The sequence below is a fragment of the Acanthaster planci genome, linkage group LG03, assembly GCF_054643075.1.
Source record: "Acanthaster planci isolate LZ-2023a linkage group LG03, COTS_SCS, whole genome shotgun sequence".
Taxonomy (NCBI): domain Eukaryota; kingdom Metazoa; phylum Echinodermata; class Asteroidea; order Valvatida; family Acanthasteridae; genus Acanthaster; species Acanthaster planci.
This window is the reverse complement of record NC_141779.1, coordinates 14,013,632-14,041,146: the sequence shown is the minus strand read 5'-3', so window position 1 is coordinate 14,041,146 and position 27,515 is coordinate 14,013,632. Positions and strand designations below refer to the sequence as shown.

Sequence of the window (27,515 nt, the reverse complement as noted above, 5' to 3'; positions counted from 1 at the left end):
GCAGTGCGGTGGAGGCAACTTACGGCTGGCTCCTTCCAGCTGTGGCTAGTCACCATGGTGGCTTAGGACAGCTCCCACCACGGCCCAATGGTCTGAGTCTTGCGATGTATGCGATAATCTCTCTCTGTCTAACTGAATCTTCCAATGGTCCTGCGAAGCCGCATAGTTTAACTTCGCCTCTCATGTGTTGCACCATTATGTTAAGCTACACCTCCTTTGAAACCACTTTGAACTGAAATTAAGCAACAGAAGAGCAATGAGGGTAATAAACCAGTTGTACAGTTTGACTGTCACCCTGACCCCTGTATCTCGCTCATCTTTAATAAATTGTTGACCCAAAATACCACATCCCATTATAAAACCCATTGCTACCACGATTAGGGAACTCAACAATAAAGGGCAAATCACAAAAGCAATTCTTGTGATCTTTGATGTTGTGATATGAACAAAGTAAAAGTTTATATTGAAGATTATAATATGAGGTGAAAGGGGTTTGTGTGTGCAATAAACGAACTCGGAATTGACCTCATTTTCCTCCATGACGTCATTGATTAAAAAATTATCACGATCTCGACAACTGATTGGTCGCAATATTTGAGATGGTGGTCCAGTCATGATAGGGCAGTTGATGACAAGCATCAGGTAGGCCCATCGTATTAATTCATACACTTCGCGTTGCCATAGTGTTTAGTTAGCAAACATCGGTCTACCTGTCAGGGAATAATTGCCTTAAAACATCGGTACGAGCTTGCAGTGATCAACAGGCCCTCAAACGTGTACTTGATGGAGGAAGGAAAAACCTATTCGGTGGTGCTTGACAGTATATGCAAGGTTTTACCTCTGGCTATTTCCAGGTAAGATTTATACATAATAACAATACGCCAACGCCATTCGGTTAAAAATATTTGATTGGCCCGGGCGAAAGTTATCCTTATTTGATCAAACACTATACGCGCGTGGTCTTTGTGGCATTACTCTTCTGTATTATCTAAACATTTGATATCTAGCTCATTTCTACGTTTAAAAGAAATATATGCGATTGTTTGTGCTCCAGTAAAATAAGAAATACCAGTCATTTTTTTGTACAGCTTTCTTGGGCAATGGAAAATGTACCTTGCTTCTTACTTTGTCGTGTAAGAGATTTGGCATTGTATGACCACCTCTTCGATTTCTGCCGAAACCCCCCAAAAGCCACATCCTTGACAAAACTACAATATCAGTGCATCTGTCTGGCTGCCAGAAGTGTACCATGGAGTTCGCCCAATACAAAGGGCCGTTGTTCCAGTTATGTCTTGCCTGTTTCGAGCGTCATTGAGACAGAATTTTCAAGGAGTGCCTATACATGCCCGTGTTATGCATGCTTGTACTTTCTGTGGAAATTTCATTACCACATTGCAAACGATATCTAAATTCCTAAAAGGATGACATGGCGGGAGTGAATACTGCAAGATATAATAACGAACCCAAGCTAATTCGTAGCAGGAGGTCTACCTGCGCATTTGGCCATGACACGATCAGTTTATGCGATATTGCGTTAACGAAACGATATGTTTTAAAATGTGTTTGAGAATTATTTAAAAGGCGCGCAGATAAAAAATTATCGGTCACATTAGGTTGTTAGAGAGTTTACTTATGGCGGCAAAAGTATGTTGCAAGCAATGACTTAGTGCTTCATTTCTGTGCAATCTTGATTGGACTGTGTCGGACCAAAGTAAAACGCAAAATGTCGTTTCAATTTTTCCCCCCAAAGGATGTGTTTTTGATCATCGCATTGTTTCAAAACTCCTTGCGTAAGACGTCCTCATACCACCGAACCCTGTCGAAAATGACGTTTAAAAAAATATAACATCAACAAAAATGTCCTTGTCGGTGAATGTCAGCGGTAGAAGATTTCGGAAGCGCCGTGAAAGAATATGCCTGCATTGTGCTACCGCAAACCTCTACAACTAAACTGCTACCTTCACCATGAAAAGCTTTAAAGCTCACCAAATGAATGTTGTTTCCCAAATTCCGACCGGTACTATGCCCGTCTTCTTTTCGTTAATTATCTGTTATCTATTACTGCTGATATTGAACATACCCAAATGGAATGGAATGAGCTGTATAAATTCTAAACAGCCTTCTTATGTAACTAAAATGGAGAAGTAAAAGGAGTAGTCTACTGAAAGGCGAATAACAGCAGAATGAGCTTTTGTTGAGCTCAACTGAAATAAGTTGCCCTCTCTCTTTTTTCCTTCAGGCGTTTTTGCAGACGTTTGCCTAGGATGGTATGGATGTGGTCAGTGTCGGTTCCTCTTGTACTCAGCGTGGCTGTCCATGTACACTCGATTACACATTCCTTTGCCCAACGTCAGGGATTACCATGTAAGTTCATCTTGATCCTGATCATTTTTAGAGAATGTATTATACATTTTTCAAAAACTACTTTGCTCTTGCTCTTTTTATTCTCATTATGAACCATTTTGCAACGTGCAGTTCCTATTATCTTGCGAGCTGTATCTGATCAGAGATAAATTCGTTTTTTGCGAGAGCACTATGGTGATCAAGCTAAATTGAACAAACTAAAAGAAATACTAACATTTTTGCAGTACGAACGCTAGCATTATTTGGGCGAAATATTAGAAATCTCTTTATGCATTATCAATAAATGCGCACAGGCAGAAAATTAAAAGGCGACCAGAAAGCTTAGTACGTACACAGAGTGATCAGTTCTGATAACTTGAATATAAATTTAATTATCGACACATAGAGAGATGTGAATAGAAACATAATAGCAGAAATCTTTCACTGGATTAAATGGCAGTTAAAAAGTCCGTTTAACTATTCATTTTAAAAATGCTACGCAGTTTTATGCAATACATGTATTATGAAGACCTAAATGCATGTACGTCGGTTGTATTAAAAGGCCATGAAATACGAAATAAAAATGCAGTCCATGTAATTGTATCCCTTTTATTTTGTTTTTAATTTTCATTTGCCATTTTGGGGTGCCTTTGCGGTTTCAAAGTGATACAATTTGCATATTAATGGCAAGAGTGCTGTCATTTCATGAATATTTATAACACGGGGAAGAATCAATATTACATTTAATGAGCAACAAATCAGCCGAATTTATTTGGTGTTTTGAAAGTTCCTTTCTTTTTTAAACTCAGTTTGTGAGAACAAGCAGTTGAAAAAATTTCCCAAGAGATTGCAGGTTTCAAAATTCAACCAGTTCTATGATTAATTTTAACCAGAAAGAGATGAATACAAGTTTCATACATTAAAAAGAAATCGTTCCAAGTGCAAAAATAGTTCCAAGCTTGAATCAGTTAAAGTCCATTTGAAATGCTTTGAAAATCTATGTATAGCCCCGGGACGCTCTTTTCTCTGTGAGATGTTTCACTGTTCAAAGGTTTCACACCATTGCACCTCATCAAGCAAAGTACAGGGTCTAAAATTCCCTGAAAACATGGTGTAAGCATATTCCTGATTTTTACTGATCGTAAATTGGGGTGCAAGTCTTCACATCTGAATATAGTATTTAAAAAAAAATCTAACTTCAACCCATCATTAAACTAAAAAAGCAGCGTTGGCCTCTTAAAAAATATATAAAGAGCCGTGTAATTATGAAATCGGCAATTTTGTCGCATTCTTTTTCCTGTGCACGTTTTCCGTTTTTGATATGATTATTACGGTGGGCCTTTTGCTAAGTTTTAAAGCCTCACGTTGAGCCAACACGACATGCCACACCATAAAGCAACAATTTTGTAAAACCTTCCGGGCTCCGTTTGTTTGTTTCATAAAGGCAGATTTCTTGACGTTAACGACTCTCCGGCTACTCATTCATAGTTAAATATTCATCTTGCAGCGATCGTTGCTTAAGATGATAGAAGACGCACGGGGCAATCTGGGAGACAGATTGCGCTCTCAATTTTGAGCTAATAAATGTCTATTCACGGACGACACAGATTCGATGCTTTTAAATCAGAGGATCCAGACCGGGCAGCATTAAAATAACCCCGTAAGAAGTCATCAACAAGATGATTTACATTTTAATTTGCTACGAAAAAATTAATCACTCTTGAAGTATGGGACTTATGTACTTGGGTTCCTTTATGTTGTTCAGAATAAGTACACACAATATAAAAGTACACGATCGGGGTAAGTTTGCGGCATACATATGTATACCGTAACTACGCAAATCAAATCTCTTACAGTCGTATGCTAATGCTCATAATTCAGTGAAGGCAGAATCCCTGAATCAGTTCTGAACAGTGTGCCACGATCAATGTACGGGTTGTCTGATTACTTTTGCGTAAAAGCGCTTGCTTGGTTCCGTTCAAAGTTTCCTTTTCCGTCCCCCTTTCTTGTAGATTTTTTTTTTGGAACAACGATCCGGCCCCGCATGACATCTCTTCAAAATATCTAAACTCAAAGGGCAAATCCAAGATTATCAGAACCATTTCGTTCTCTACGTAGATACCCTGATGAAAGTTCAGTTCCCAGGGATTCCGTGCGCGAGGAAACATAATAGAGTATACACGAACAGAATCAGACAAAAAATATCTTCAAACACTTGTTCCGTATTCTATGTCAACATACAAAACCTTGCCTAAACTCTGTAAGACCTTTTAAAATTGTAGGCCTAAAGCAAAAACGTCTTTAGATTCTACGTTTGGTTTAATAATCTTGTAACAGTTCCCTGCCATTCCGTGCACATCAACTCCTCAGAGCAGATAGTCACATTGACTAACGATGCTTCAGAATTTGTTTGCTGGAGCGCCACCACACAAAAAGGAAAGAAAGTCAAGGCAACGATATCTTCAAGCACTGGAGACTGTGAACTGCATTGGCATGGATTTTCATTCGAGGGACTGGAATTCTTTCCAACTTACTGTTTCGAAAGAATGGAGGTGTTTTCACCTGCGGAGACGCTCGCAGTAGTGTCCCATACATCTTCAACTGCAGTCCAAATCCAGTACACTTTCGAATCGTTCTTTGGAGAACGTAAGTATAATGCACTAACTCCCAAATGACACATTTGTCTTTCACGTTTTTCCCTACGCATTTTAAAAAGTGTACGTCGTACGAGTTTAAGCTCGGGGGGAGGGGCTGGGCCACTTTCAAAATTTATATCAAAAGTGGATGCATTATTACCCATGTTACATGCTGGTATAGTTCAGTACCCAATTTCTGTCGTACCCAATCCAACTACAAACTGCGGTTAGTAAACGATGTTTTTACAGCGAAACGCCATTGATCGTAGCGTGTCGGTAACATGATATGATGATAGACACCAGAACGACGTCACGAGGAGGTCCTTGGAGGTGGTTTGTGTGGTATAAGTGGGTATTGGAAGTGGTTCTAAACAACAGTGTCTGGGCTTCGAAAATTTAACAGTACTGCTTTTATTGAAAAGCCTATTTTATTGCCACAATTTAAAAATCAATTCTGAAAGAAACTTTGCTAATTTGAAAGTGTAGACATTGGGAAGCCACCTTTATTAGCGTGCCACAAGTATCGCATAATATGCTAATGTATAACAGCTACCGTTCCGTACATGTATACGTTATTACAGTGGCTTTTTCCTGTGAAAACTTCGTTTGTTGACGGTCTGTAGTGGGATCGGGTGCTCCTTATCGCACTCCTTATTCGCGAATAATTTCAAATTCTTGAGGTGCTGTCCTTTTCAGGGAGAAGGTGGAGCAGCGTTTGGCCTTGTTTGGCAGCTTGACAAAACGTGAAGACTGCTCCACATATTTCATCTATAGGACCCTTCTTTCATTTTCCCCCATTCCTGCTGGGGGGGGGATAATGGATGGGTCATGAGAGTTTTGACCCCAATTACAACTCCTCAAGTCTCACTTTCAGTGGCCTTCCACCGTGACTAATGCTGTCTTGTAGTTTTCATTGTGCCCTGTAGTGACTGGTGATTTCATCGACTTTAAAATGTCGTCAAAGTTCAGTAAGACAAATTGCTTTCCGGTCGGCTTGCCTGTATTAAGTGGCAATCCAATAACAAACTCCCCCGCTGACCTGAGGGTAATGAATCTGCATCGATCACACCCACCAAACTAATATTTGACTTGCGTCTCCTGGCGACAATGTGGACCGTTTGGAAACGGACAAACGAAAATATTTGGAGAATAAAAATCATGCAGTATACTGAAGGAAAATGTTTCCCCTCAAAGTACGTTGTGTTCAAGTGCATTCAGTTGCTCTTACCTTTTTGTACGCGTTGTCGTTTGGCTTATTATAGCGGCCTGTGGGATTGGGGATCATCTATGCGCTTTTCACAACGGATCCTTCTGCATCCAGGAAAATGCAACTTGCATCTGTTTTAGCGAAGGATATTGTTTTGATTGTAAGTAACAAACGTTTTTGTCTCAGACTTCGCAATTAATGTTTTGTGGATTTATGTGGAAAACAGTATAGGTACATAGATGTAGATTGTTCAGAAAGTCAAATTCCTTATCATTTCGATGATTACTTTTAAGACTCAGTTTGCACAACATCAGTGATACACAGTTGAAATGATGAGAGGTATAAAAGCCGTGCAAAAATAATTATTACCAGGATTCGTTTGCAAACGACTTCAACAAATTTCCGTTACGTTTATTTACTGTTATTTTTCCATCCTCAGACAAAGAAGAATGCAAAAATATATATGTGGATTACCGTCAGGTTTATAGCATTACTGACGAAGTTGGACTATATTCAGACCGCACCGGCCAAGCTAGTATTAAAACCCGTTGCTGGTCTGTTCCCATGCTGCACGGCAAGACCATCAAGGCCACATTTCAGTCCTCCCTCGACCAATTTTTCGTCGGATTCTCCATCAAAACCGCCAATGGTGAAGTTTCATTCAACTACGGTGGTTTCGTAGTTCCAAGAACCGTCCACGCTTCCAGACAGGGCGCATTCGTGCTTACTGCAGCCCTTTACAATGAAAGCGCAAACACTACCTTTGCGTTCAACCTACAAAAAATTAATCTGGACGCATCTGTAAACGGTAAGAACAGACGTAGCACAAACATGTATACATAATCAGATCTGTGCCAAGCATCGTGAAGGAAAGCATCGACAAGTGAAAATCTTTAGTATATAAAATCTGATTTTGTTTTGCGAGGTTGTATTCTGTTTATTCATTTTGCCCTGGTTATAACAGCATCCTGTGGCCCTAATGAATTCCACTGCATAGTTGAAGCAATGCTTGTGTGTTACGAATCCATCATTGTGTGCGATGGTCGTCTGGACTGCCCCAATTGGTGGAATGATGAGAAGAATTGCAGTAAGTATCACACGGATTCATTCCACAAAATCTTGCTGAGATTGGAATTGTTCTGTAATATAGTGTGCGGATTTTTGCATCTGCAGATGTAAGGACTTGTGTGCGGTATGTTACTAGACCACTGTGATAGTTTTTTTGCCTACCAGAGGTTGGTATAAACTTTGGCAGGCAGTCAAAAGAGTAGCGTGCTCACAAAGTGTTAAAAATCTCACGTCACTGCCACAGTGCCAAATAATAAACCTAGCTCCTGTTTCAGTAATAATGGGGAAAAAGTGTATTTTGAGGCGAATCTCGTTCCCGACCAGGAGCAAACTTTCTGGAAACCGCAAAAACCACATACAAATGATTTAATTGAGTATTATGTATAGCTACCAGTGTTAAACTACAGCGACCACAATTTTGCTAAAACAAAATTGACACTTTTCTTATGCTTGGTAGATTACTGTGACGATGAATACCCGCTGATTCTACCGACGAACTCGCATTGCAATATCAGCTATCCTGGCGGTCTCCTGAGAGGAGACCCAACCAGCCTTTCGTCCACACAAGCCGACTGTTCCTGGATGATACAAGCCGTTATTGGCCAAGTCATCCGGATTCGCTTCCTGGTTCCAAGTACGCAGCGCTACCTCGAGGGTTTTCAGTTGGAAATCTTTGTTGGGTCACAGGCAAATGCGCAATTCAATACAATAAGGGAGTCGAGCAGGGTAATCTGGAGTCCTGATATCCGGATCACGTTCCGACACGCTTTCTTTCGGTATCCGTCGAGATTTCTGCTTCAGGTTGCATCTGAATATCCAGGTAAACCGTAAAAGTAAAGGTTGGTGAGGAGCACTGCAGCTAATCAAATCATGATCGCTGCAGGGTGCATAGGGGCCATACCCAACCCTGAAAGATAATAAAAGCCGCAAAGTCAAACAAGCGAAAGACGGAATAAAGAAGATGAAAATCACCAACTTACCCGAAAATACGTCCGAGTTGACCCCTCCCATTGTTAATGGTTTGTAAGCTTGCTACTGATGAGTGCCACCCCTCCCCCGGAAAACAATCCTGGAGATGCCAAGGTTAAAAGCTTTCTCGTTAAATATGAAGGAATGGCTAATCTTTTTAAAATATTTACACAGCGTTATGTCATGGTCAGACGGAATTTAGATGTGAGCCAGACAATATCTGCATCCCCTTCAGCAAGAGATGCGATGGATTCCCAGATTGCGACAGCAAACGAGATGAATGTGGCTGTGGTAAATAAGAAAATGTTGAGATTTTTAGGTATTTTGATTTCATGACACAGACCTTACAATTGCATATTTTCTTTCATAAACTTAAGGTTAACCCTAACAGTCCCAAATCCTCCGATTTCAATTTGATTTTACACACGCCCCAAGGGGTTAGATTAATGTACGTAGCAGGAATTTAATTATGAGCAAATGTGTGCTGATGAGTTACCTTTCGAAAAATGCTTGCCTTTTTCTTAGGAGAATGCTCCTCTGACATGCTTCGGTGCTTAAGGCCTGAAGGGCTGTCGGAATGCTTGCACCAAGATTTAATTTGTGACGGAAAGGCAGAGTGTGCAAATATGTATGATGAGCTTCATTGCGGTAGGTGCCTATTCATTTAGTATAACTACGTGGTAACGCCACCCCAAGAAAACTTTGGAATCACGACCTTCAATTTGTTGTGAAATTTACTAGTGACATAGTGGTCTTTGTCATTGTTTAAAACTTTGGCACTCTCGATTTTGGTCTTCCCGTTATTTTTTGCAAAAGATCATCTCAAAACATTTAGGTTCATCGGATCTGAATTTAACTGTTAAGCATAACAATCCCCATCTACTGTTAATCTTCTTTTGACGCAACAGGTGTATGCGGCCCACCTGCTAATCTTTCTCGAGGGGGCATCGCCCGGCTTTCCGCTCCGCACGCCTCGGCTTACAAATCATTGACTTGTCTGTGGTTAGTGTACGCTTCTCCTGGACACTTCATCAACATCCGCGTCAAAAATATATCCCTCACCGAGTCGGCGGCCATCTTGGTCGGCTCTGGACACGATCCAAGGGATGTGAGTTCGACAGTTCTGAATAAAACAACGGGCACGATTCCAAGAGTCTTTACAATTCTGTCAGCGGAGGTGTGGATATCTACCACAGTCCCGAAAGACTCTGTGGCTTTCTTCCTTTTCGAAATGACACAATTATGTGAATTAGGTAAGTATGCTAGACGCGAGATTTAACATTACACTTCAGCGAAGGATCCAGTGTGAATTCACAAGGCTGCTACTCCCTGTATTTCAGCCTCTTGGATCCTCCCAATGCTGCTATACCCTGGAACGATTCAGCCTTCTCCTGGAGTCACATGGTGAAATACATTCTTTAAAAGTAAGCGTATAGCCTTTGCATACATAGCCACAATGTCAATCATATTAAGGTATAGCCATTGATATTGGTCGAGTGCCTCTCACATGGCCGGTCTTAAACGGTTGATAAAGCACTGGCTGGCTCAGTGCTACCTCACGAAGTGAGTGCTATACGCACGCCAACCTGCACAAGGAGACTGTTTGCGGCTACTCGCGAGAGAGCATACCGTATAATGGTTACATGGGCGTTTGAAAAATGAAAACAGTTAACAAAGTCGTTGGAAATTTATTATTTTAAACTTCCTATGACTTTGTGACTCGAAAGGTACTGCGTGCATTCTCCTGAGCAGGTCTTGGACGCATTACACTAGAAGAAAATGAACGTTTAAGACTAGGCAAGCACATTATTATTTACTCTTTCATCACAAGGCGTATCTTATCGATCTTGTTCAATGTTGTCAATTGCAGTGCAATGTAACATCACCACCGAATTTGCCTGTTCGTCTGGAGTCCAGTGTGTACCTATCGACTCACGCTGTGATTCTGTACGCGAATGTCACGATTATTCTGACGAATTGGGATGCTGTGAGTAACGTTTCGTAAAAAAAAAAAAAAAAAAAGTAATCTGTGCAGCAGATAGGATTTGTTTATGTTGGTCAGAGAGCTGGCGATTCGAATCAAGTCGTGGGCCAGGATGTTGCGTCCATACGCAATCCACTTATACCCTGCTTGCTTCCCCCACCCAGGAGTATGGACACTAACATTGAGTCTACCCGCCTTGGACTTTGCAGGAAAGGATACAGCATATTGATTTGCTTCATGCTACAAACAAATTGCAGATAAACGACCCTACAGTGAGCCATATTGGGTCAAAGTACACTTTACTTACTAGGCTGTTTTGCTGGAGGCAAAGACATTGGTGAACAGGAGTCCAACATCCATGGGTGTAGACCTATGTCCATCCAATGGTGAAAAAATCCCTGTTAAAAACCGCTGTTAAATGTCTTCGTGACGACTGTTGGGTAAAACAACTTTTTTGGGGCTAAATTACTGCTGATGCATAAAGCGGTCATTCAACGAATGATGAACCGCTTTAGGATTAAAAGGGACTATGTCGTTGGCTACTATAGGCAAAATGTTTCTTACATTTTGGTGGATTTTTTTTTCAATTTTCTGCGACGGCGTACGTAGCATGTACCTGTAATTCCCTGAATATTTCCATACGTGCATTTGTTAAAATGTCTGATGTGTAAAATAAAGCCACCAAGGGCATTTATGTGTTTTTAATTTAATTTTCTTTGGATTAGCAACTTGTGGTGAAGATAAATTTAATTGTGGTCACAACGACAAGTGTTTGGACAGTCAGCAGATATGTGACGGTTTCATCGGATGTGCCGACTACTTCGAAGACGAATGGGACTGCTGTAAGTCCAAAGCCTTCTTTAATTAAAAAATGCATACAATGGAAGATACATTCCTCGTCCTATAGATATCTGCCTAGTATATTATATTAAGCCTTTAAGTACACCTGACCAAATAACTAAATAATGTTAACCTATTTCGTAAATACGTATGCTTCGTTTTCACTCGAGGCAGATTCGACATGTGGTTCTCGTACGGTTAATGTGAGCACCACCCCTTTCCTCATGGTGACGTCGATCAAAGGTCAGGTACAAGCATGCGTGTGGCAGGTTACCAGCGACAACAACACTTTCATCACTTTGAGAGTCCTGAAGATGGACATTGGACCTCAGAGCTTCGTGGCGTTCGGTAACGGGCTGGGAATGTCCGTGCCATCCTCACTGATAGCTAACGAAACTGACGTCCAAGCTGTCGGAACCCTGTACTTCTTCGATGGAAATCAGGTGTGGATGGTGGCGGGAACATTCAGAAATCTATTTGACATTAAGGTCAAGTTTTCTGCTGAACAAGTCAAAGGTGAGACATTACCGTATTCTACATTACAGAATCTCTGACATCTCGACTAAGGGAATAGGTTTCAGAGGCTCTGATACTTTAACTTGGCATTCCTCCTCACTATAGATTTTAATAGGATGTCTTAGGTCAAGACCGCAACATTTTGGTTTGCTTGCCACGCTTATCAACCACCTTCCTTGTCAGAGAGGGTGCCATGGAATCATAAAATGTGCGCCAGTCATTAAAACCGGCTTGGTCTTAGGCGAGACAAATTTGACAGCCACATTTAGGCCTACTCCTCCAACGTTATGGATATACAAACAGAATTGTCCTTTTTGTGAATACATGTGAGATGAAACAATGAATGGAATTAAAGCACCTCTCCTGTTGGTATTGGCGTCCGTTGTCCCCTTTTCATGTAATTATATTATACAATACCACGTTGCCCATACCCTCTTCGCACTCCCATATACGATTAGGCTCTTGCATTGTATGGAGTAAAAATCATTCTAACAGTGACCGTTTCTTCAGAATATAAGCAAACATTGTCAATATTGTCAAGCTGTTCAGTGCAAGGTTAATGTCACTGAATGCAATCTCCTTTGCTCAAGAATCGTGCCTTGAATGGAGTAATTTATTTCAGGCATCAATTTGTATTTCCGTTTGGAAGGTTCTTGCAACGATCCAAGCTTGCAGAGCGGTTCAAAGTGTGTGCCTAGCAGTTCAAGATGTAATGGGCGAGCAGATCTACCAAACTACGCAGACGAAGTTGATTGCGGTAAAATACATTTTATAGCCTGTCACAAAAGGCTTGCCACCTGCTAAACTGACTTTGGGTGATTCGATCATTCTGTGCAGTGTCAATGAAAATGCTTGGGAAATCTGAATGACATTTTCCAGGGGGCTATAAGGCACGCCTTAATCTAATATTTTTTCCTTTGATAAAAATTTGGAACATTGAATAAACTTTACAACCCCCTCCAAAGTAAGCACAGAATGGCATTCTGTAGTCGTAGAATTTTGTTCTGAGTGGCCGATCACCTTTAAAAAATTGATCTGATTGAAAAGTTACCATTTGGATGAAACAGAAGATCGATTGCAGAGGTCGATAACTAGAGCTTCGATGATTTTTATGCATTCAGATTTTTGCGGAACCACCAGTCTGAATCTTTCAACACACGAGGAATTGGTGACAGTGAACGTTTCTTATGACGTAGTGAGTGCAAGGCAACGTGTAATGGTCTCTGTACGTGCTGATCAAGAAGTCACCGACATTGCCGGCAGTGTATCAAACGTGAGCGAGTGCGTGTGGAAGGTTACCCCGCCAGCAGGTACTGGCACTCGAATAGCGATTGAGGTTGCCGAGTCACGGGGAAGCAGTCTGCGCATCGGTGACGGCTATGACCCAAGCTTGGGTACACCGATTTTGTCGACAGCGGAAGTGCTTATACCTAGGACCGCGTTTTCCACGGAGTCGGCCCTATGGATAACAACTGGTTTGTGCACTTATGCATGGCGCTCGTACCGGCTGCAGTTTACCATCTGGAGTTACACAAGCATTGGTAAGGAAGAAGACAGTTTACGTGAACAGTATCGCATTAACTTCTTCCTTTGCATGCACAGTATTCGTGTATTTGTTTGACATCAAAGAAGTAGGTGCCGTTTTAGCTTTACCAAGCGCTTTAATTGATGCAATTTAAAATAACTTCAACCAATTGACCCACAGCCTGATTACTCGTCAATAAATCTTTTGCAGTATTGGGACAGCGGGTGGCTCAGTAGCAAATTATGCAAGCAGTTTGTTACTGAGAATAAAAAAATAAGTGCTGGAAACTTTGCTCAAATGTTCTCGCCAACAGATTGCGACGATAATCAGTACTCGTGTCCCTCAGGAACTAAGTGTCTGGAGCCGGCTTCTGTCTGTAACGGTATTCACGAGTGCCCCAGTTACGCTGACGAGATGCAGTGCAGTGAGTAACAGTGGCGTTTTCTACACTAAGCACACACCCATCAGGGGGAAGCTTATATATGCTCCTGCGCTCATTTCTGAATTTTTAAAATTTTGAAATGTGCGTACACTTCCGGATGTGTCCCCAAAGGAATTTCATCCTAAGTGTACGCGCGCATCGCTCTAATAGCACGGCACACCAAGTTAGGACTGAAAACTAGATTAGCGCCTAGCAGAAAGGGAAATAAAGAATATGTCCGATTTATATGACGTCGGTGACAAAAAGGGAGTGAGAACGTAAATGAAATCGTTAACACATTATGTTGTGGCCTGGCTGTGTGCAATTGATCCACAGTCAGAAAGGTGGAAAGGCGATGAAGGTACTGCTACAGTGTCAGTCTAACGACATTGTAACTCATTTTCAGTGGCTGCCAGGGTTTAATTAGCCTTATGCTTATTTCTAAAATGACAGACAGCTGTAAGAAAGATGAATTCGCCTGCTCAGCGGACAAGTGCATACCACGCGACGCGGTTTGCAATCAGCAGTCCAACTGTGAAAAACTAAATGATGAATTTTCGTGCGGTAAGTTCTCATGACCTATAGCGCTAGTTTATTATACAGCTTTGAACCATGAGATTAGCAATATTCTGATTCTTGCATTTTGACGTGACCTTTACGTGTATTTTAAAATGTTTTTGATGACGTCCAAAAACGTCACATCTCAAAATGTATAGTCAATGGGTTACTGCCATTCAAAAAATCATAAAAATTTGTTATTAGCTTTTTCAAAAGGCACACAGAAAGACAACAATCGGGTGTTAAAACACAACCTCCCCCAAGCTAAAATGAAAATGGTGGTACTACATTTCATCAGAAAATTCCTGTACTAGAAAGTTTTGTGGTCTTCCTGCGGGATCCTCGTTTTGTCGAGCGTGCCCATTAGGCGCCGTTGCTGGAATTTCCTTCACACGTTGACTGTCTCATGCATGGCATTTATCGGTTAACTGAACGGTAGAGTCGTAGCCCAGGTGAGAAGTATTCCATAGGCGCAACGTCCCTCCAAGTGCCTAGCTGACTGGCACTTTCCAAAATTTTTTTTTAAATACTTAGAACACAATTATGTCAATCTTTGATTAGTATGGAAGATTCTTTGTGAAGTTCCAGTATGTGACCAACAGTTGCTACAATGAAAGACCTCATCTCATACATTAATGCAGGTTTCTGCAGGGAGCCAAATATAGAGCTCAACGCCTCGGTCAAACATTTTTCTACGGAGGGCAAGCATAACTACAACTGTTTATGGACTGTCACTGCCGAACCAACTACTCGAATTCTGGCCAGACTCCTCACGCGCGGAGATTCCCTCACCACCTTCTGTGATGGAAACTACAGAGACTATGTGCGACAGATTGACGTGAACCAGTGTACAAAACTGGCCCAGTTATCAATTAGGCCTACAAGCGGTGCAGTAGCATTCCGCCGACACGTAGTTTCGAGCGGCTCCACGATGTGGATCGAGAGTACGTCTGTCTGGGACGATCCTGGCTCGTACCTCACTATGACACTCGAGCAGTTCGTAGGTGTCGGTGGGTACAAAATGTTCTACCTCTAAAGCAAAGGCCTATGTAGCATTTTGTCGTAGTTATTCGTTTGTTCCCTTACTGTCTTTCATAGAAGTCAGAGGATCTTTTACGTGTAGCCTATCCAGGTGGAACAACAGCACCGCCCCACAAGATGACTGCTGAGCAAAATTCGATTGTCTGTGTACATAAATATTCTAATGCTCCATAATAAATTTTCTGACTTTTAAAGGTAAAAAAATGTTAATAATGATAAAACAATAAATAAATAAAATGTTTGTTCATGAATGGGTGTCGATTTTTGGAAAGATTATGCACTTTTGCATAAAAAAGGAATCCTCTCCCACGCAAAACGGTTCTACAGTACACCGTTTCGAGGCAGGGAAATTGCCCCCGTCTTGAATATTGAGCAGAAAAAAAAAATCTATTCATGCTTATCTCTGGGGAACAAAACTCTGACCTGCATAATAGAAGATCAGATGTTAAGGGTACCGTTAGGCAATCGCCTCTTGCCAAACACTGTATACTGAAAATCATTGAAGTACATAACACTGTCATGCCCATGTAAAAACACTTGACCTTTTTTGCCAGAGTGCCAAAGTGAACAATTTAAATGTCCTTCTGGAACTGCCTGTATCGACCAATCAGCTGTCTGCGACGGCTGGCCAGACTGCCTCGAGTTTGAGGACGAATTTGGATGTAGTAAGTGCAGCGCAAATATCAATTTTAGTTATGTTTCGTCGGTATAAATACCCTGGTGTCATTTCCATTTGATAACTGTCACATGGCCCAGTAGCGTACCTAAAGGGAGTGGGCAAGAGGGGCACTTAGCTTGCCCACTAGGGAAGGTATGTAAAGTTTTGACTATGTACACAATCTACGTGCAAATCTCAGTCCATCGGTTTTCGATGGTCCCTGTAACTATTCGTGCACCTATCAATACGTCATGCGATTTAGCAGAATAAGAACCTGTTGATAACAAAAAGGGTGATTCACAATACAGTGCGCCACCAAGACGCTTTTCCAGTTTACGGTCGACAAAAGCACAGCCGCCTTAACGCGGCCGCGATTGGATTGAGAGTACGAAAGTAAAAAACTTGGGGAACTTATATGGTCAAACTGGGACATTCCATGCAAAAGACAGAAGAAATGATCAATTAAAAATGATTCTCGAAATACACTGACGAATCTTCTTCCCTTACAAACAGACATCCCCGGGCACAGGCGACATTAAAACGTGTCAATCGTTTCCCACAATGTACTAAAAAAAATGACCTTGCGATCCGTGGCAACCTCTTGGTGGCGCACCGTACGGTGTTTCTCTCGTACTGTGACAGATTCTCTCATCATCAGCTACGAGGCTATGTTAATTATTTGTCTCGTTTGTTTCGACATTTACAGCATGTAATTAACTCACAGCAACATTTATTGGGGTTTTGTCGCAGGAGGTTGTTGTGAAGAGTGTCTTGCGTGTGGCCCATCCGAGTGCGTGCCAAGGCTGGATATTTGTGACGGAGTCTCACACTGTCAAGATAACACAGACGAATTCAACTGCGGTAAGCCGTTAATGCAAAATATTTGTTTAAACAAAATGCCCTTGTTTAAGCATCACATTTTGTGTTCAAAATATTATGATTAATATTTAATTATTAATGTTAATATTTAATTAAATATTGTGTTTAAAATATTGTACATAAGCTGCTGCCAATCAATATAGGAGGTCATATTTTGACAAGCTGATAAAGTCTAGAAATTTCCTTTAAATCTTCCTTTAAAATCACAACAAACCTCAGTTTTTGTTTTTGATTGTAGAAAATGAAAATAGAATCACTTGCTATGCTTGGTCACTTGGTTACGGACACCTCAAAACCAGCGGTTTCACGGTATTTGGGAATTGTCATTTGGCATGTCCTTATACAGGTCCCTGTGGTGACACACGAATTAACGTAACTGGGCCAGGTTACGCCAATCTGACCTCGCCTGGATGGCCGGGGAACTACCCGTCAAATCTGAGATGCTATTGGGTTGCGATTGCACCCCAAGAAAAGAGAAACCTGGTCATATTTTTGGAATTCGATACCCAAAGCGGATATGATTACCTTAAGTTGTCAAACGGAATTCAATTTTCCCAGGGCCTCAAAGTCAGCGGGTAAGTCGCAGACGCTAAAATATTCGTTTTGCAATCAACAATTCCCTTATCCGCCTTGAGAAGAGGTACCCCCTCATCCGTTGAAAGGAGCCATGCTGGAGGGCAGTGTTTCGTCGGTATAGCGACACGCGTACACAACTCATGCCTTTCATACTCGTTCGTGAACCAGCGAAGTGTAGTTCCCACCATTGATCTCCATCATAAAAAAAATCTTTAAAATCTCCTTGATAAAAGAGATCAATGAATCCTGGATTCCACCAAAGGGAGCCTCTGTTGCTAGGAAAATCGCGCCCTCTCCTGGTCCCGTTCGAGGCCCATAACACCTTCTTCCGTGCTTATAACTGCATAAATTTGAAGACTTAGCTTTGGCAAAACATACACTGAGGCACCAACTAGATTCTATGTGTGACATATTAGACAAAAGCGTAAGTCGACGCTTTCAAAACGTGAGCAATGTGTTTTAAATTCATATTGATGTACCTTAGATTCTTCATATAGATGTTGCAACCCGTTAAATACATTTTAATAAGCACCTTATGTTTGCTTTCGAATGCAGAAAAAACTTCCCCAGCAGGATGGCATCAAAGGGCAACGAACTGTCATTGCATTTCTTTTCCAACTACAACGACGGCAGGAAAGGGTTTTTACTTCAACTCGAACAAAGACCTGCCGACCAAAGTGAGACAGCAGTCAGGAAAATAGTATTATTACAATTAAAACGTGGTCCTTTTAAACATGCGTTGAAGTGAATTGGCCCCAAAATCTGCAGCGACAATTTCTTCATTTGCTGTTGTCTAATTTAACCATCGCAAACAGCAAATCTCGACAAATTCTGGATCTAAAACTACAATAGACTCTTACAAGGCAGAGCCAGTTCTAGCTGTCTGTAGGAAAAAAAAAGAAAATCTTATGTTAAAAAAATGGAAAATTAGAATAGCTGAGGGGGAAAGAAACGAATTGGGAGAGATGAAAAGAGGGGGGTATCACAAATTATAATGAAAAAAAGTCTCTAAATTATCCTACCTCCCCTGCAAGCGCTTTGCGTCTCCAGGAAAGAACTGGGGGTCGATGCCCCCGTCGCAGAGACACAAATTCACTTAAAGGTAATCAAGCTTTACTTGAAATTTGCTAAAAATGGAAACTATGAATACATATCTTTATGTTCGGTTAAAGGATTTTTGTGCAGTGGGAGAAAGAAAAGATTCGCTGGAGAAAGATCCAAAATTCTGTATGAGCTCTCTTGATAGAAGTCAAATCACGTTTTGCTTACAAAATTTTGTCACTTTTATGTCACTTGCGTTCAAGTTTCCTGTGGTGCTGGAGAGGTTTTATGTGACTATCAGTATTTTGTGTGTGCGCCTGAAAACACGGCAGGGCAGCGATGCCCCCAAAGTAAGTCTCTTCCCAAGCATTATAAATATTTCAGCTTCGCAGATTAATCTGCAATCAGAACGTAATTCTTCTTGAGTAATTTTGGGACGTTTTCATAAAGAAGACGTAAGGTGCAAACACTCAGGTTTATTGAAGTAAGGTTACCATTTAAATTAATCAACCACTACACTGGTTAAAACGTCCAGCAAGTTTGGTTCTCTGCAGCAAAGATATTTGCGGATTCGAGCAACTTAGTAAAGTTAGATTTTTTAAAGCATCAGTTTAATTATTATGGCTCAGAGGAGAGCCTTCGCTAAAACTCCGCACACTTTCGCCCCTGCTGTTATGCATTGTTATGCATGAGTTCAACTTAACCTTATATATCTTCAGATAATTGTGGTGAGGAAACCATTACAGTGGACTTTGAACCAGTAGATTTCTTGTCACCAAAATACCCGGACAAATACCCCGCTGAACTGGCTTGCACCTGGACGATCACAACGGCGGAGGCCAACGTCATTTTCGTTCATGTCAAAGACTTCCAAACGGAACCCTCTCACGATGTTTTGAAATTAAAAGGTCAGACATTTTACAGCGCCTCAACCTCCCAGTTCTCTTTAGACGGGAAAACAAAAGTTCGCAGTCTGGTCTTCAATTCGTCATCGATTGTCATTGAGTTTATTTCGGATTCAGCATCTGGAGGAAAGTTTCACTTGTCACTTCAAAGCAACTTTTCTTCATACAGTAAGTATTAACAGGTATCATTGGGAAGAATTGCTTGAATCTGAGACTGGGAGTAAATGGCATAAATCAACAGACCATGGAGCTGAAGGTACATACTCTATTACTACCACTTATCGCTCTATCCGTAAAATCGTTCCGGAGTTTTCAGAGATCATGGGCAGAAATTCATACATTAAAGCGCTGGTGTCAACCATAAAATCTTCCATTCATTCGTCAATTTCAAATGCGATTATCAATTTCACTCCTGAGTGATATAACACGCATAAATTACTTTATTACACCGTTGTGATCTGTGATCATGCTTCGGAAAAAACACGATGTCTGATGGGTACAACGAACACAATACACACTTATTCCTTTGACTTCAATTGCACAGAGACTTGGTGGTTTTTATTTGTCCAGGTGATGAGGTTCCATGTAATGTGAATAATGACAGCCTTATTGACTGTCAAGACGGATCGTGTGTGACCTCTGACGCCAGATGCAATGGTTTTTTTGACTGCAAGAACCGTTTCGATGAACAGCACTGCAGTAAGTATGCATTCTATAATTTTAATTTCTTCGGAAACGAAGATACCTTCAGTTTAATCCTCTTATGAGACTGATTTTGAGGTCCGCATCACACCGAAATTGATGGCTAATTTTGTCAGGAAGTAAGGCGAAGAAAAATAGAAGGTCAAGATACTATTGACCCAATGCTTTAGATTCTAAGATTCGACTTGCAAGGCAAAAAGACATAAAGAACAGAATCGACCAAGTCGATCGTCAAGGAAGTACATCAAGTATCTTGAAGAGGCCTTGAAGCATTCTTTTCAGCGTTGCGTTTTTAACAAACATCTGACGAACTGTCACAAGCCCACCGACACCCTCAGATTGTAAAAAGGGGAGATTCACGAGATTTACACCTACCTCGTTAGTTTCACAGCTTTAGTGTTTTTCCCCTATTGCCAGACGTGGTGCACTGCCCTGATTTTTACGCGTGCTCTCAATCAACCAAATGTATCTTGCTGGAGGAAGTCTGCGACGGTGTTCCCAACTGTGACTTAAAAGACGATGAGGAAGACTGCGGTAAGTGATGTGGCTTTGAGGTCAGAGAAAACAGAAACCTTTTTAATCATTGGTAGGGTAGCACACCCCCCCCACAAAAAACCCACTCTCTTGAGAGATGAGAACGTTAAGAGGCACTAATATGCCTCATTCGACAGAAAATGATCCACATAGAAAATTAATGAATTGATTGATAACTGAGTCTTGAGTTTTCGTGCCAAAGGAGACTGCATGCAACGTGAATTATTTTCGCAATAACCCCTCGTGGTCTTATATGTTCAAAATGACAGAATCTGCGAGAGGTTAACAGGCTTTAAAACGGAAAAAAAATCTTGCGTATTCATTAATAGAAACTGATACAGACACGTACCAAACGCACCTGTTTTTACCACTCTACCCTACATGTTTCTACTCCTGTGACTTCCCCCATTCAGAAGAGTGTTGAATATTCTTAAAAGTGTACGTGTCCAAAGCTGGACCTAGCAACAGAGCCTCCTTTGGTAACAACTCCATTTCACTGGTTCACGAACGATTAAGAAATGCACGCAATGCGAGCACGTCGCTACCAACAAAACGAACACTCCCGACTAACACGGCTCTTTTCAACCGATGATTTGGTGCTTCGGCTCAAGGCTCATAGATAACTACACTCTCTTTAACTGTGTAATGCGTTCATTCAAACAATTTACAGTTAACTTTACGTTCTTTTTACAGAATGTACAGGTAACTGTAAACTCCTTGAAAATCCAAACTGAAGTGATAGACTGAAATCCCAGTTGTGACATTCAAGTATAACAACGTCAAGCACAAAGACAGACGCTCTTAACGTTTTAGACATTCTACGGATAAATTTTCTGAGTTTTCGATTTGCTGCGCTAATATTTTCTATGTTCGATAGCGATTATAGAGTTCAAATTGAGGTAAATCCCTCCTTTAATTTTACGTTTGACTGAATATGTCTGTTGATTTTTACGTAGTCTTTCCATTTTACTTTTATTTCATTTTTTTCTGTAATTTTTACATATTTACAATGTTTATTTTAACGTTCTCGTAACGTATTAACGTGTAATATGTTCTCCGTATGTCTATGTTTTTCAATTTTAACTTTGCATTATTTTGTTTTCAATTTAACTTCAGTTCGTACTCCTCTAAATTAAAGTAGTTTTTTTTAACTTTAATGATTACAATTCATGTGTAACTTTGCAGAACAGGTAAATCATTTAGAAACTTACCTATATAAGTCCTTTCCAGATGATATTCCAAATACATGCATTTCCCCAACGAAATAATTCCCTACGCTGACAGATTTCGATGAATAAGCATGTAATTCCAAGGTTGTTAACGTGGTCTTCATCTCAAGGGACAATGAACTGTGCTTCCCAAGTGAGCTGCTCGCCAAACTTGCTTGTTAGTGGTGTAGGAAGTCTCCAACTCTGTTCATTCATATCGATAGTATTTTATAACTTGAAATGAGCATATTTCCGCAGCTACCTTCCACTTGGACTTGGTTAATAAAAAATTGTGTTCGCCCTACGATCCACCGATGGTGCCGACTGCATGTCTCTGTGTATGACTTCATACCAGTACGCACGCACTACGCGAGTGAATGAGAAAAGGTAGTTGTGCCGGGCCAGGACTAAAGCTACGGACATGTACATCGCTAACCAGCGCTGCATGGACAATAGATGAATTTCATCTCATGGCTCAAGGCATCAGTAAAAACCCTTGTTCTTTTGTACATTGGACAATGGTAGTTAAGTCGTCGAAACGACTCAAACGGTGGAGATTCCTCGATGAAAGAATCTCTTTTTCGCTGTTTCTTCCCAACATAAATGCCTTTTAGCTGAAAACGTATCAAAGGGCCCCCGAAATCCCAGACATTGTATTGGCGTTCTGTCATACGTTTGCCATTACCCTAACCAAAAACCTTTTAGTGTCGCTTAAGAAAAGTTAAACTATTTCTTTACTCATTTCAAACCAGTCAAGTGACAGATTTTCGACCAATAAGACGAGGCACACTAAGGTTTTCAAAAATGTTAAGTTAAAGCCCTTATACAGTAGAAACTCGAACTCTGCATGTCACTTCAGCTATTTGAAAAATCTATCAACACTTGTTTGCCTGAGAAGAAGAGAAATGAAATAACTGAAAAAGGCAGTTGGTAATGCATCAGTGGCTTATCCAACAAGGAGAGCAACTTGCCCCTTCCCTGACGGTTTTTAACTTCTTACAAAGAGTACTTCAAAGGTGAGTAGGAAAGAAAGTAATCGCTACAACCAAACCCTAAAACAACAACACCAGAAAATAAAAGCAAGGATGTCGGGACCGTAAGGCCTTTGATGTTTTTTCTCCCCAACACCATGTTGCCCTCTTGATACCAACAGCTGGATACGCTGCTGTAATGCAATAATCAAAGTGAAGTCAGAATGGAAAAACATTTTCTTGTTTCATAATTATTTATATCGCTGCACCCATCTTGAATTTATCCGCTAGGTAACAAGCGATGCCCCCCAAACTGCAACTGTGGCTATGAAAATGAGGATTTTGTAGTTCGATGTCGACAAGGATGGAATCTGGATACCATTGCCAACGTTGCAAAAAAGACCAAAGCTCTGTAAGATTCACTAAAAATTCTTTTGCTTTCTGTGCTTGTTTGAAAAGTTGGCTTGACAGATTAGTTGGATAAAGAACGTGAATATTGCAATTTTTTAAATTTCAAATTGCCTCGGAAGGTGTGACTGAATGTACATGCCTCATATTGCCACTGGAAGAGTGCAAGGTTTATTCCGTTATTTTATTCAGTAAAACGGTTACACAATAGAACATTCTTTTCCTACTTGATTGATTTAAAGTGAAACAAAAGTCCCTAAGTTTATTCGCAAAGGGGACGCCTATTGCAAGTCTTAATGCTACAGTCACAGACAAAATTCACTTTTCTTATTCTTTTTCATTTTTACAGTGAAATTTCCTATGGCGAAATCAGTACTCTTGAGCTTGGTGTATTCAAAGGACTGCCCTATCTACAGGCACTGTAAGCAAAACATTGTAATGCATCAGAATGAAAGTTAATCTTCCTTTTTATTTTACTTTACTTATTACTATTCATGACGCTATGCTGCATAGCGCTTGGTGGACGGCGCCATTATCCATTTCGCGGGACATGTTTTTTTACGCAGCTCGTTCATGACTACGGTTGCGCCAAACGGTAATAACACACTTCAATGTGGCATATGGCTTCAGCCGCTTCGACACACGCAAGTGTTACTAAGCCTAAGGGGCCCTATAGAGAATTTGCCTGGTAGCCATCTTTCAGGCCCAATTTTTGTTCCACAGGGAAACCTTTGTGCATACCCTGTATAATAGTATTGGCCTGCAAGGTAGTAGCTGTGGAAACCCCCTATAGCGAAGTATTTTGGGTGAGGCCTACGTTGTACACCCTTCCAGGGCTTATCATTAAAAATCGAAGAATGCTTTCTGAAGGAAACCCAGAGTATCCTTTTTCCAATAAACATCGAGTCTCCAGTATTTCCCCGTTTCGCCCGGACTTCATCCTTATTCATGCAACGTTCACAATTTCAGATCTCTTGAAAACAACAGCATAGAGAAGATAGAGCAAAGAGCATTTGATGGGCTAAACATAACATTTCTGTGAGTATTAAAGTGTTTGTACATTCAAATTTATGTTGGCAATTATTTTGGACTACTGAGTTGGTATTATAGCCACAAAGTATGTGCGTCGTAATTGTATGCCTTTGTCTGATTTTAAGAGTTTGTTCCTTGTACTTTAAATTGGCAGAGATATCTCTGGCACCAACATAACGTCAATTGATTTGCCAATTTTCGAGGAGCTCGATCGACTCGAGACATTGTAAGTGCCACTTTAAACTTACAGAGGGAGAAACCGAACCTTTGCGGTAGGGCGATATACAGGGTGTCTACATAAAATTTATACCGAGATAAAAATTACATTAAGAAGTCAGACATTAAAATGTTAGATGTGCATTGACAGGAATGGTAGCCATGTGGAGGGCACAGAACATTACCGTATGAGGTAAGTAGCAGAAACAAAGCAGATTATATTGATTTTGGTACAAGTACATTGTACATTCCTTATTTTCAAGAATACGTTCTTACAGCAAAGGCATTTGGTATTCTGCTTACTTGCATGGTTGAGTCTCGTTAATCACATATGCAAACTTGTCACAGTACCGATTTCAGTACCCTTAACATCGGTCTAGCTTATTCACTCATCTGTGTCAATAACATCACAAGCTGTGTTCCATTGGAAAGAGGGCATTGTGCCCTTTCTAGAAATATAATTTTCCCCATATATAAAGTAGTTTTGCCGTTACAGTAATTTTTATCTCGGTATACTTTTTGTGTTAAGACATTCAGCAGATGACGCCAGCAATTATATGTATCTCACACATACACCTTTCCTTATCCACTAGCTACTGGTATTGTAATTAGCGGTTTCTATTTCTTTTTTGAAACTAGGAAAAAGAGGGGTGCATACAAATTTTACGACCGTCTGTACTTTGTTTCAATTTTTTTGGGCAGGATGATGATAAACGTTCCTATCACGTTTATTTCCGAGAATGCTTTCTCCGGACTTTCAAACCTCAGAACAATGTAAGTTAAATATTTCCCTGTGAATATCGGCCACGTGTAACTCAATTTTCGGCCTCTAAATACAAAGCTCAATTTGATGTAGGGCCGAAGCCAATAGAGTGAATACTTTCTCATTCATAACCTTTAAAAACGAATTCTTTTAACTTACGTTGTCGGCTATTAAACAGCACTTGGCGAATTTTGTTTGGTACACAGATTATAAAAGTGGAAGGCAATCTTATTATGATGCAACTCTTCTTAAGAACCCAAGACCAGACGAAGCATATTTCCTAAATTAGAAAGGCAGACTGCTAAATGAGGACCGAGACAATTACTGACTGATCTGACCGAGGTCAAAGCTGTTGTAATGGTTGAAATCATCGCAGAAACTAGCAATAAACAAAATTCAAAACTTTGTTAAAATCATTTTCCCGACAACGTTTCCAGTGTGATCATAACGAACCAAAAAGACAGCAGCTTTATCACCATCGAACGAGAAGCAGTTTGGAACTTAAAGTCTCTTCAAAATGCGTGAGTAAAAATGGCGTATTGTCAACCTAATGAGAAAGATGACTTCAAGTTGTCAGACACACCGCTGTGTTGGAAGAATGCCATGAGTTATATCGATTTAAGAGTTATACTATTTTTGTTCTGTCTCTTCAATGCGGTTCTAACCCTTACAGTTTAACCCCCATATTCCTCAGTTCTTCACCCGTCGGTAAATTGAGCCCCGCTGGGGCTTATTATGAGCCGTCGCTTTAAATAGACTTTTTTTAAGCTTTAGATCACGGAAATGTGGGGCTTGTGGAGCCGAGCCAAATCCGACTAGAATGACACTGTTTCCGTTCACTTTGATTCGCTTTACAGGTATGTCGATGACTACCGGTTGTGTTGTGATTTTGCCGTGCTAGAACATTTCTCAGCCGAAGACGGCTGCATTACTACCGAGTTACAACCGCCTCTAAACCTGTGCGGAAGTCTCTTGCAGACTGAACTATTGCGTGTTGCAATGTGGGTATTGGGGTTCAGCGCCCTCTTAGGTAACGTCGTGGCCATCATTTGGAGGTTGAAAGGCACAGGTGATAGATGCAAGAAGACACATTCGTTTATGGTTATGAATCTGGCAGTTTCGGATTTCATGATGGGTGTATACATGGTGATGGTCGCAGCAGCCGATCTTTCTTATGGTGAGACTTACTTCCGTGTTGCCAGCCAATGGCGGTCGAGTGTAGTGTGTAAGATAGCTGGGGTAATATCGGTCATGTCCAGTGAGGCGTCAGTGTTCTTTGTGACGCTCATCAGCATCGATTGTTTCTTGTGCATTGTGTTTCCATTCAGTCGCATTCACCTCCGGGAAAGGTCAACTAAAATAGTGGTAAGCCTGCTGTGGCTTGTGGCTATTTGCTTGAGCGTCGTTCCTACTTTCTCGGTCGGGCCCGATTCTGATTTGTATGGACTCTCTGATGTCTGTATAGGGCTGCCTTTCACTACCAAGTCGACGGGGCAAGACAACGTTAAATCTGAAGACATCCCAAATCCTCTGGGAAGCCAGCAACTAACTCTCATTGTTGGTACTGACAAGAAACCGGCCTGGATCCTGTCTGTGGTTGTGTTTCTCGGCGTCAATCTAGTTTGCTTCTTAGTAGTTTTCTGTTGCTACGTCGCCATTTTTGTCAGCGTCAGACGTACGAGTAAGATGGTCAGAAAGAGCTCCCACCGAAACCGTGAAATCAAAATGGCGGTCAAGATGGCATTAATTGTGGGCACAGATTTCGCCTGCTGGATGCCGGTGATAATCATGGGCATTCTCTCTCAGACAAACACGATTGAAATTGGGGCTGATATGTACGGATGGATTGTTGTATTTATCCTACCTATCAACTCCTCACTTAACCCGTACCTGTACACGATTTACACAGCTTGTATGCCACCAAATACCAGCAATGGAAATAATACCTCTCACAACAAGCCTGACAAGAGGAACCCTAAGATAGGCTCGGTTGAAACTTTGGATATTCCCCTGTCTGACCTCAAAAGAAATTAATCAATTGCTCGCAATAATGTTCAAGAAATACAAATATAAATAAGAAAACAGAAAATACGGATATAAATAAGAAAATAGAAAATGTAATGAGAAAGGAAAATGAATATAATTATACAGTTTCGGTATGCAAACACATTCATACTGAATGGACGAACCGTTTCGCTAATTTTCACATTGAGTTTAATGTACAATACTCTAAAAACTTCAGCATTTGATTTCACGATTTTTCGCTCAAGCAGATCTTCGATCATAGCATAGACTATTGGAAACAATTAGTTGGATCTCCAAAATGTGAAATACACCTTAGAAATCTTGTGAGTCTAATTTTTATTCATTTTCAGAGTTGTCAATAGCTGTATTTTGTGTATGTTTTAGAATTACATGTATTTGTAAATCTCACAGATTAAGATCGAGTGGTCTCTGAAATTGTGGAGGAACATTCAGTTGCTAGAAGAGACGCAAAAAATGGATACTTGAGAG

At 40.8% G+C, this 27,515-nt stretch overlaps 1 protein-coding gene and 1 long non-coding RNA gene across 6 annotated transcripts; one reads left to right on the top strand and one right to left on the bottom strand.

Moving 5' to 3' along the window:
- Positions 1–126: 126 nt before the first annotated feature.
- Positions 127–27,497, top strand: LOC110973075 (uncharacterized). 5 transcript variants are annotated; one of them, XR_015424627.1, is made up of 33 exons: positions 127–854; positions 2,240–2,364; positions 4,681–4,989; positions 6,242–6,346; positions 6,626–6,994; positions 7,151–7,273; positions 7,712–8,074; positions 8,398–8,514; positions 8,749–8,871; positions 9,132–9,476; positions 10,094–10,210; positions 10,933–11,049; positions 11,222–11,563; positions 12,213–12,320; positions 12,685–13,104; positions 13,402–13,512; positions 13,963–14,073; positions 14,709–15,077; positions 15,663–15,773; positions 16,517–16,627; positions 16,992–17,220; positions 17,777–17,898; positions 18,526–18,612; positions 18,982–19,335; positions 19,738–19,866; positions 20,287–20,403; positions 22,874–22,994; positions 23,340–23,411; positions 23,960–24,028; positions 24,177–24,248; positions 24,941–25,012; positions 25,208–25,522; positions 25,859–25,916. XR_015424627.1 is itself a non-coding variant. In XM_087133930.1 (33 exons), exons 1-33 carry the CDS (start codon positions 784–786, stop codon positions 27,033–27,035), a joined length of 6,507 nt encoding a protein of 2,168 aa, XP_086990056.1. In that variant the 5' UTR covers positions 127–783; the 3' UTR covers positions 27,036–27,497. The 5 variants fall into 5 exon arrangements, 4 of the variants coding, with proteins under 4 accessions (XP_086990056.1, XP_086990055.1, XP_086990057.1 ...); XM_087133930.1 differs by having other exon boundaries at positions 18,982–19,170; positions 25,439–25,522; positions 25,859–27,497; XM_087133929.1 differs by having other exon boundaries at positions 25,439–25,522; positions 25,859–27,497.
- Positions 15,256–20,365, bottom strand: LOC147799681 (uncharacterized). Its single transcript, XR_015424630.1, has 3 exons — positions 20,245–20,365; positions 17,754–17,886; positions 15,256–16,595 (listed from the first exon to the last, which is right to left on the bottom strand). It is a non-coding gene; the product is annotated as an uncharacterized LOC147799681 (long non-coding RNA).
- Positions 27,498–27,515: the final 18 nt, after the last annotated feature.

Coding starts and splice junctions, on each gene's coding strand:
- LOC110973075 (XM_087133929.1), top strand. CDS start 784: ATGGAGGAAGGAAAAACCTATTCGGTGGTGCTTGACAGTATATGCAAG. Junction 8,075..8,397: donor GGTTGCATCTGAATATCCAG/GTAAACCGTAAA, acceptor ATATTTACACAG/CGTTATGTCATGGTCAGACG. Junction 14,074..14,708: donor AAATGATGAATTTTCGTGCG/GTAAGTTCTCAT, acceptor ACATTAATGCAG/GTTTCTGCAGGGAGCCAAAT.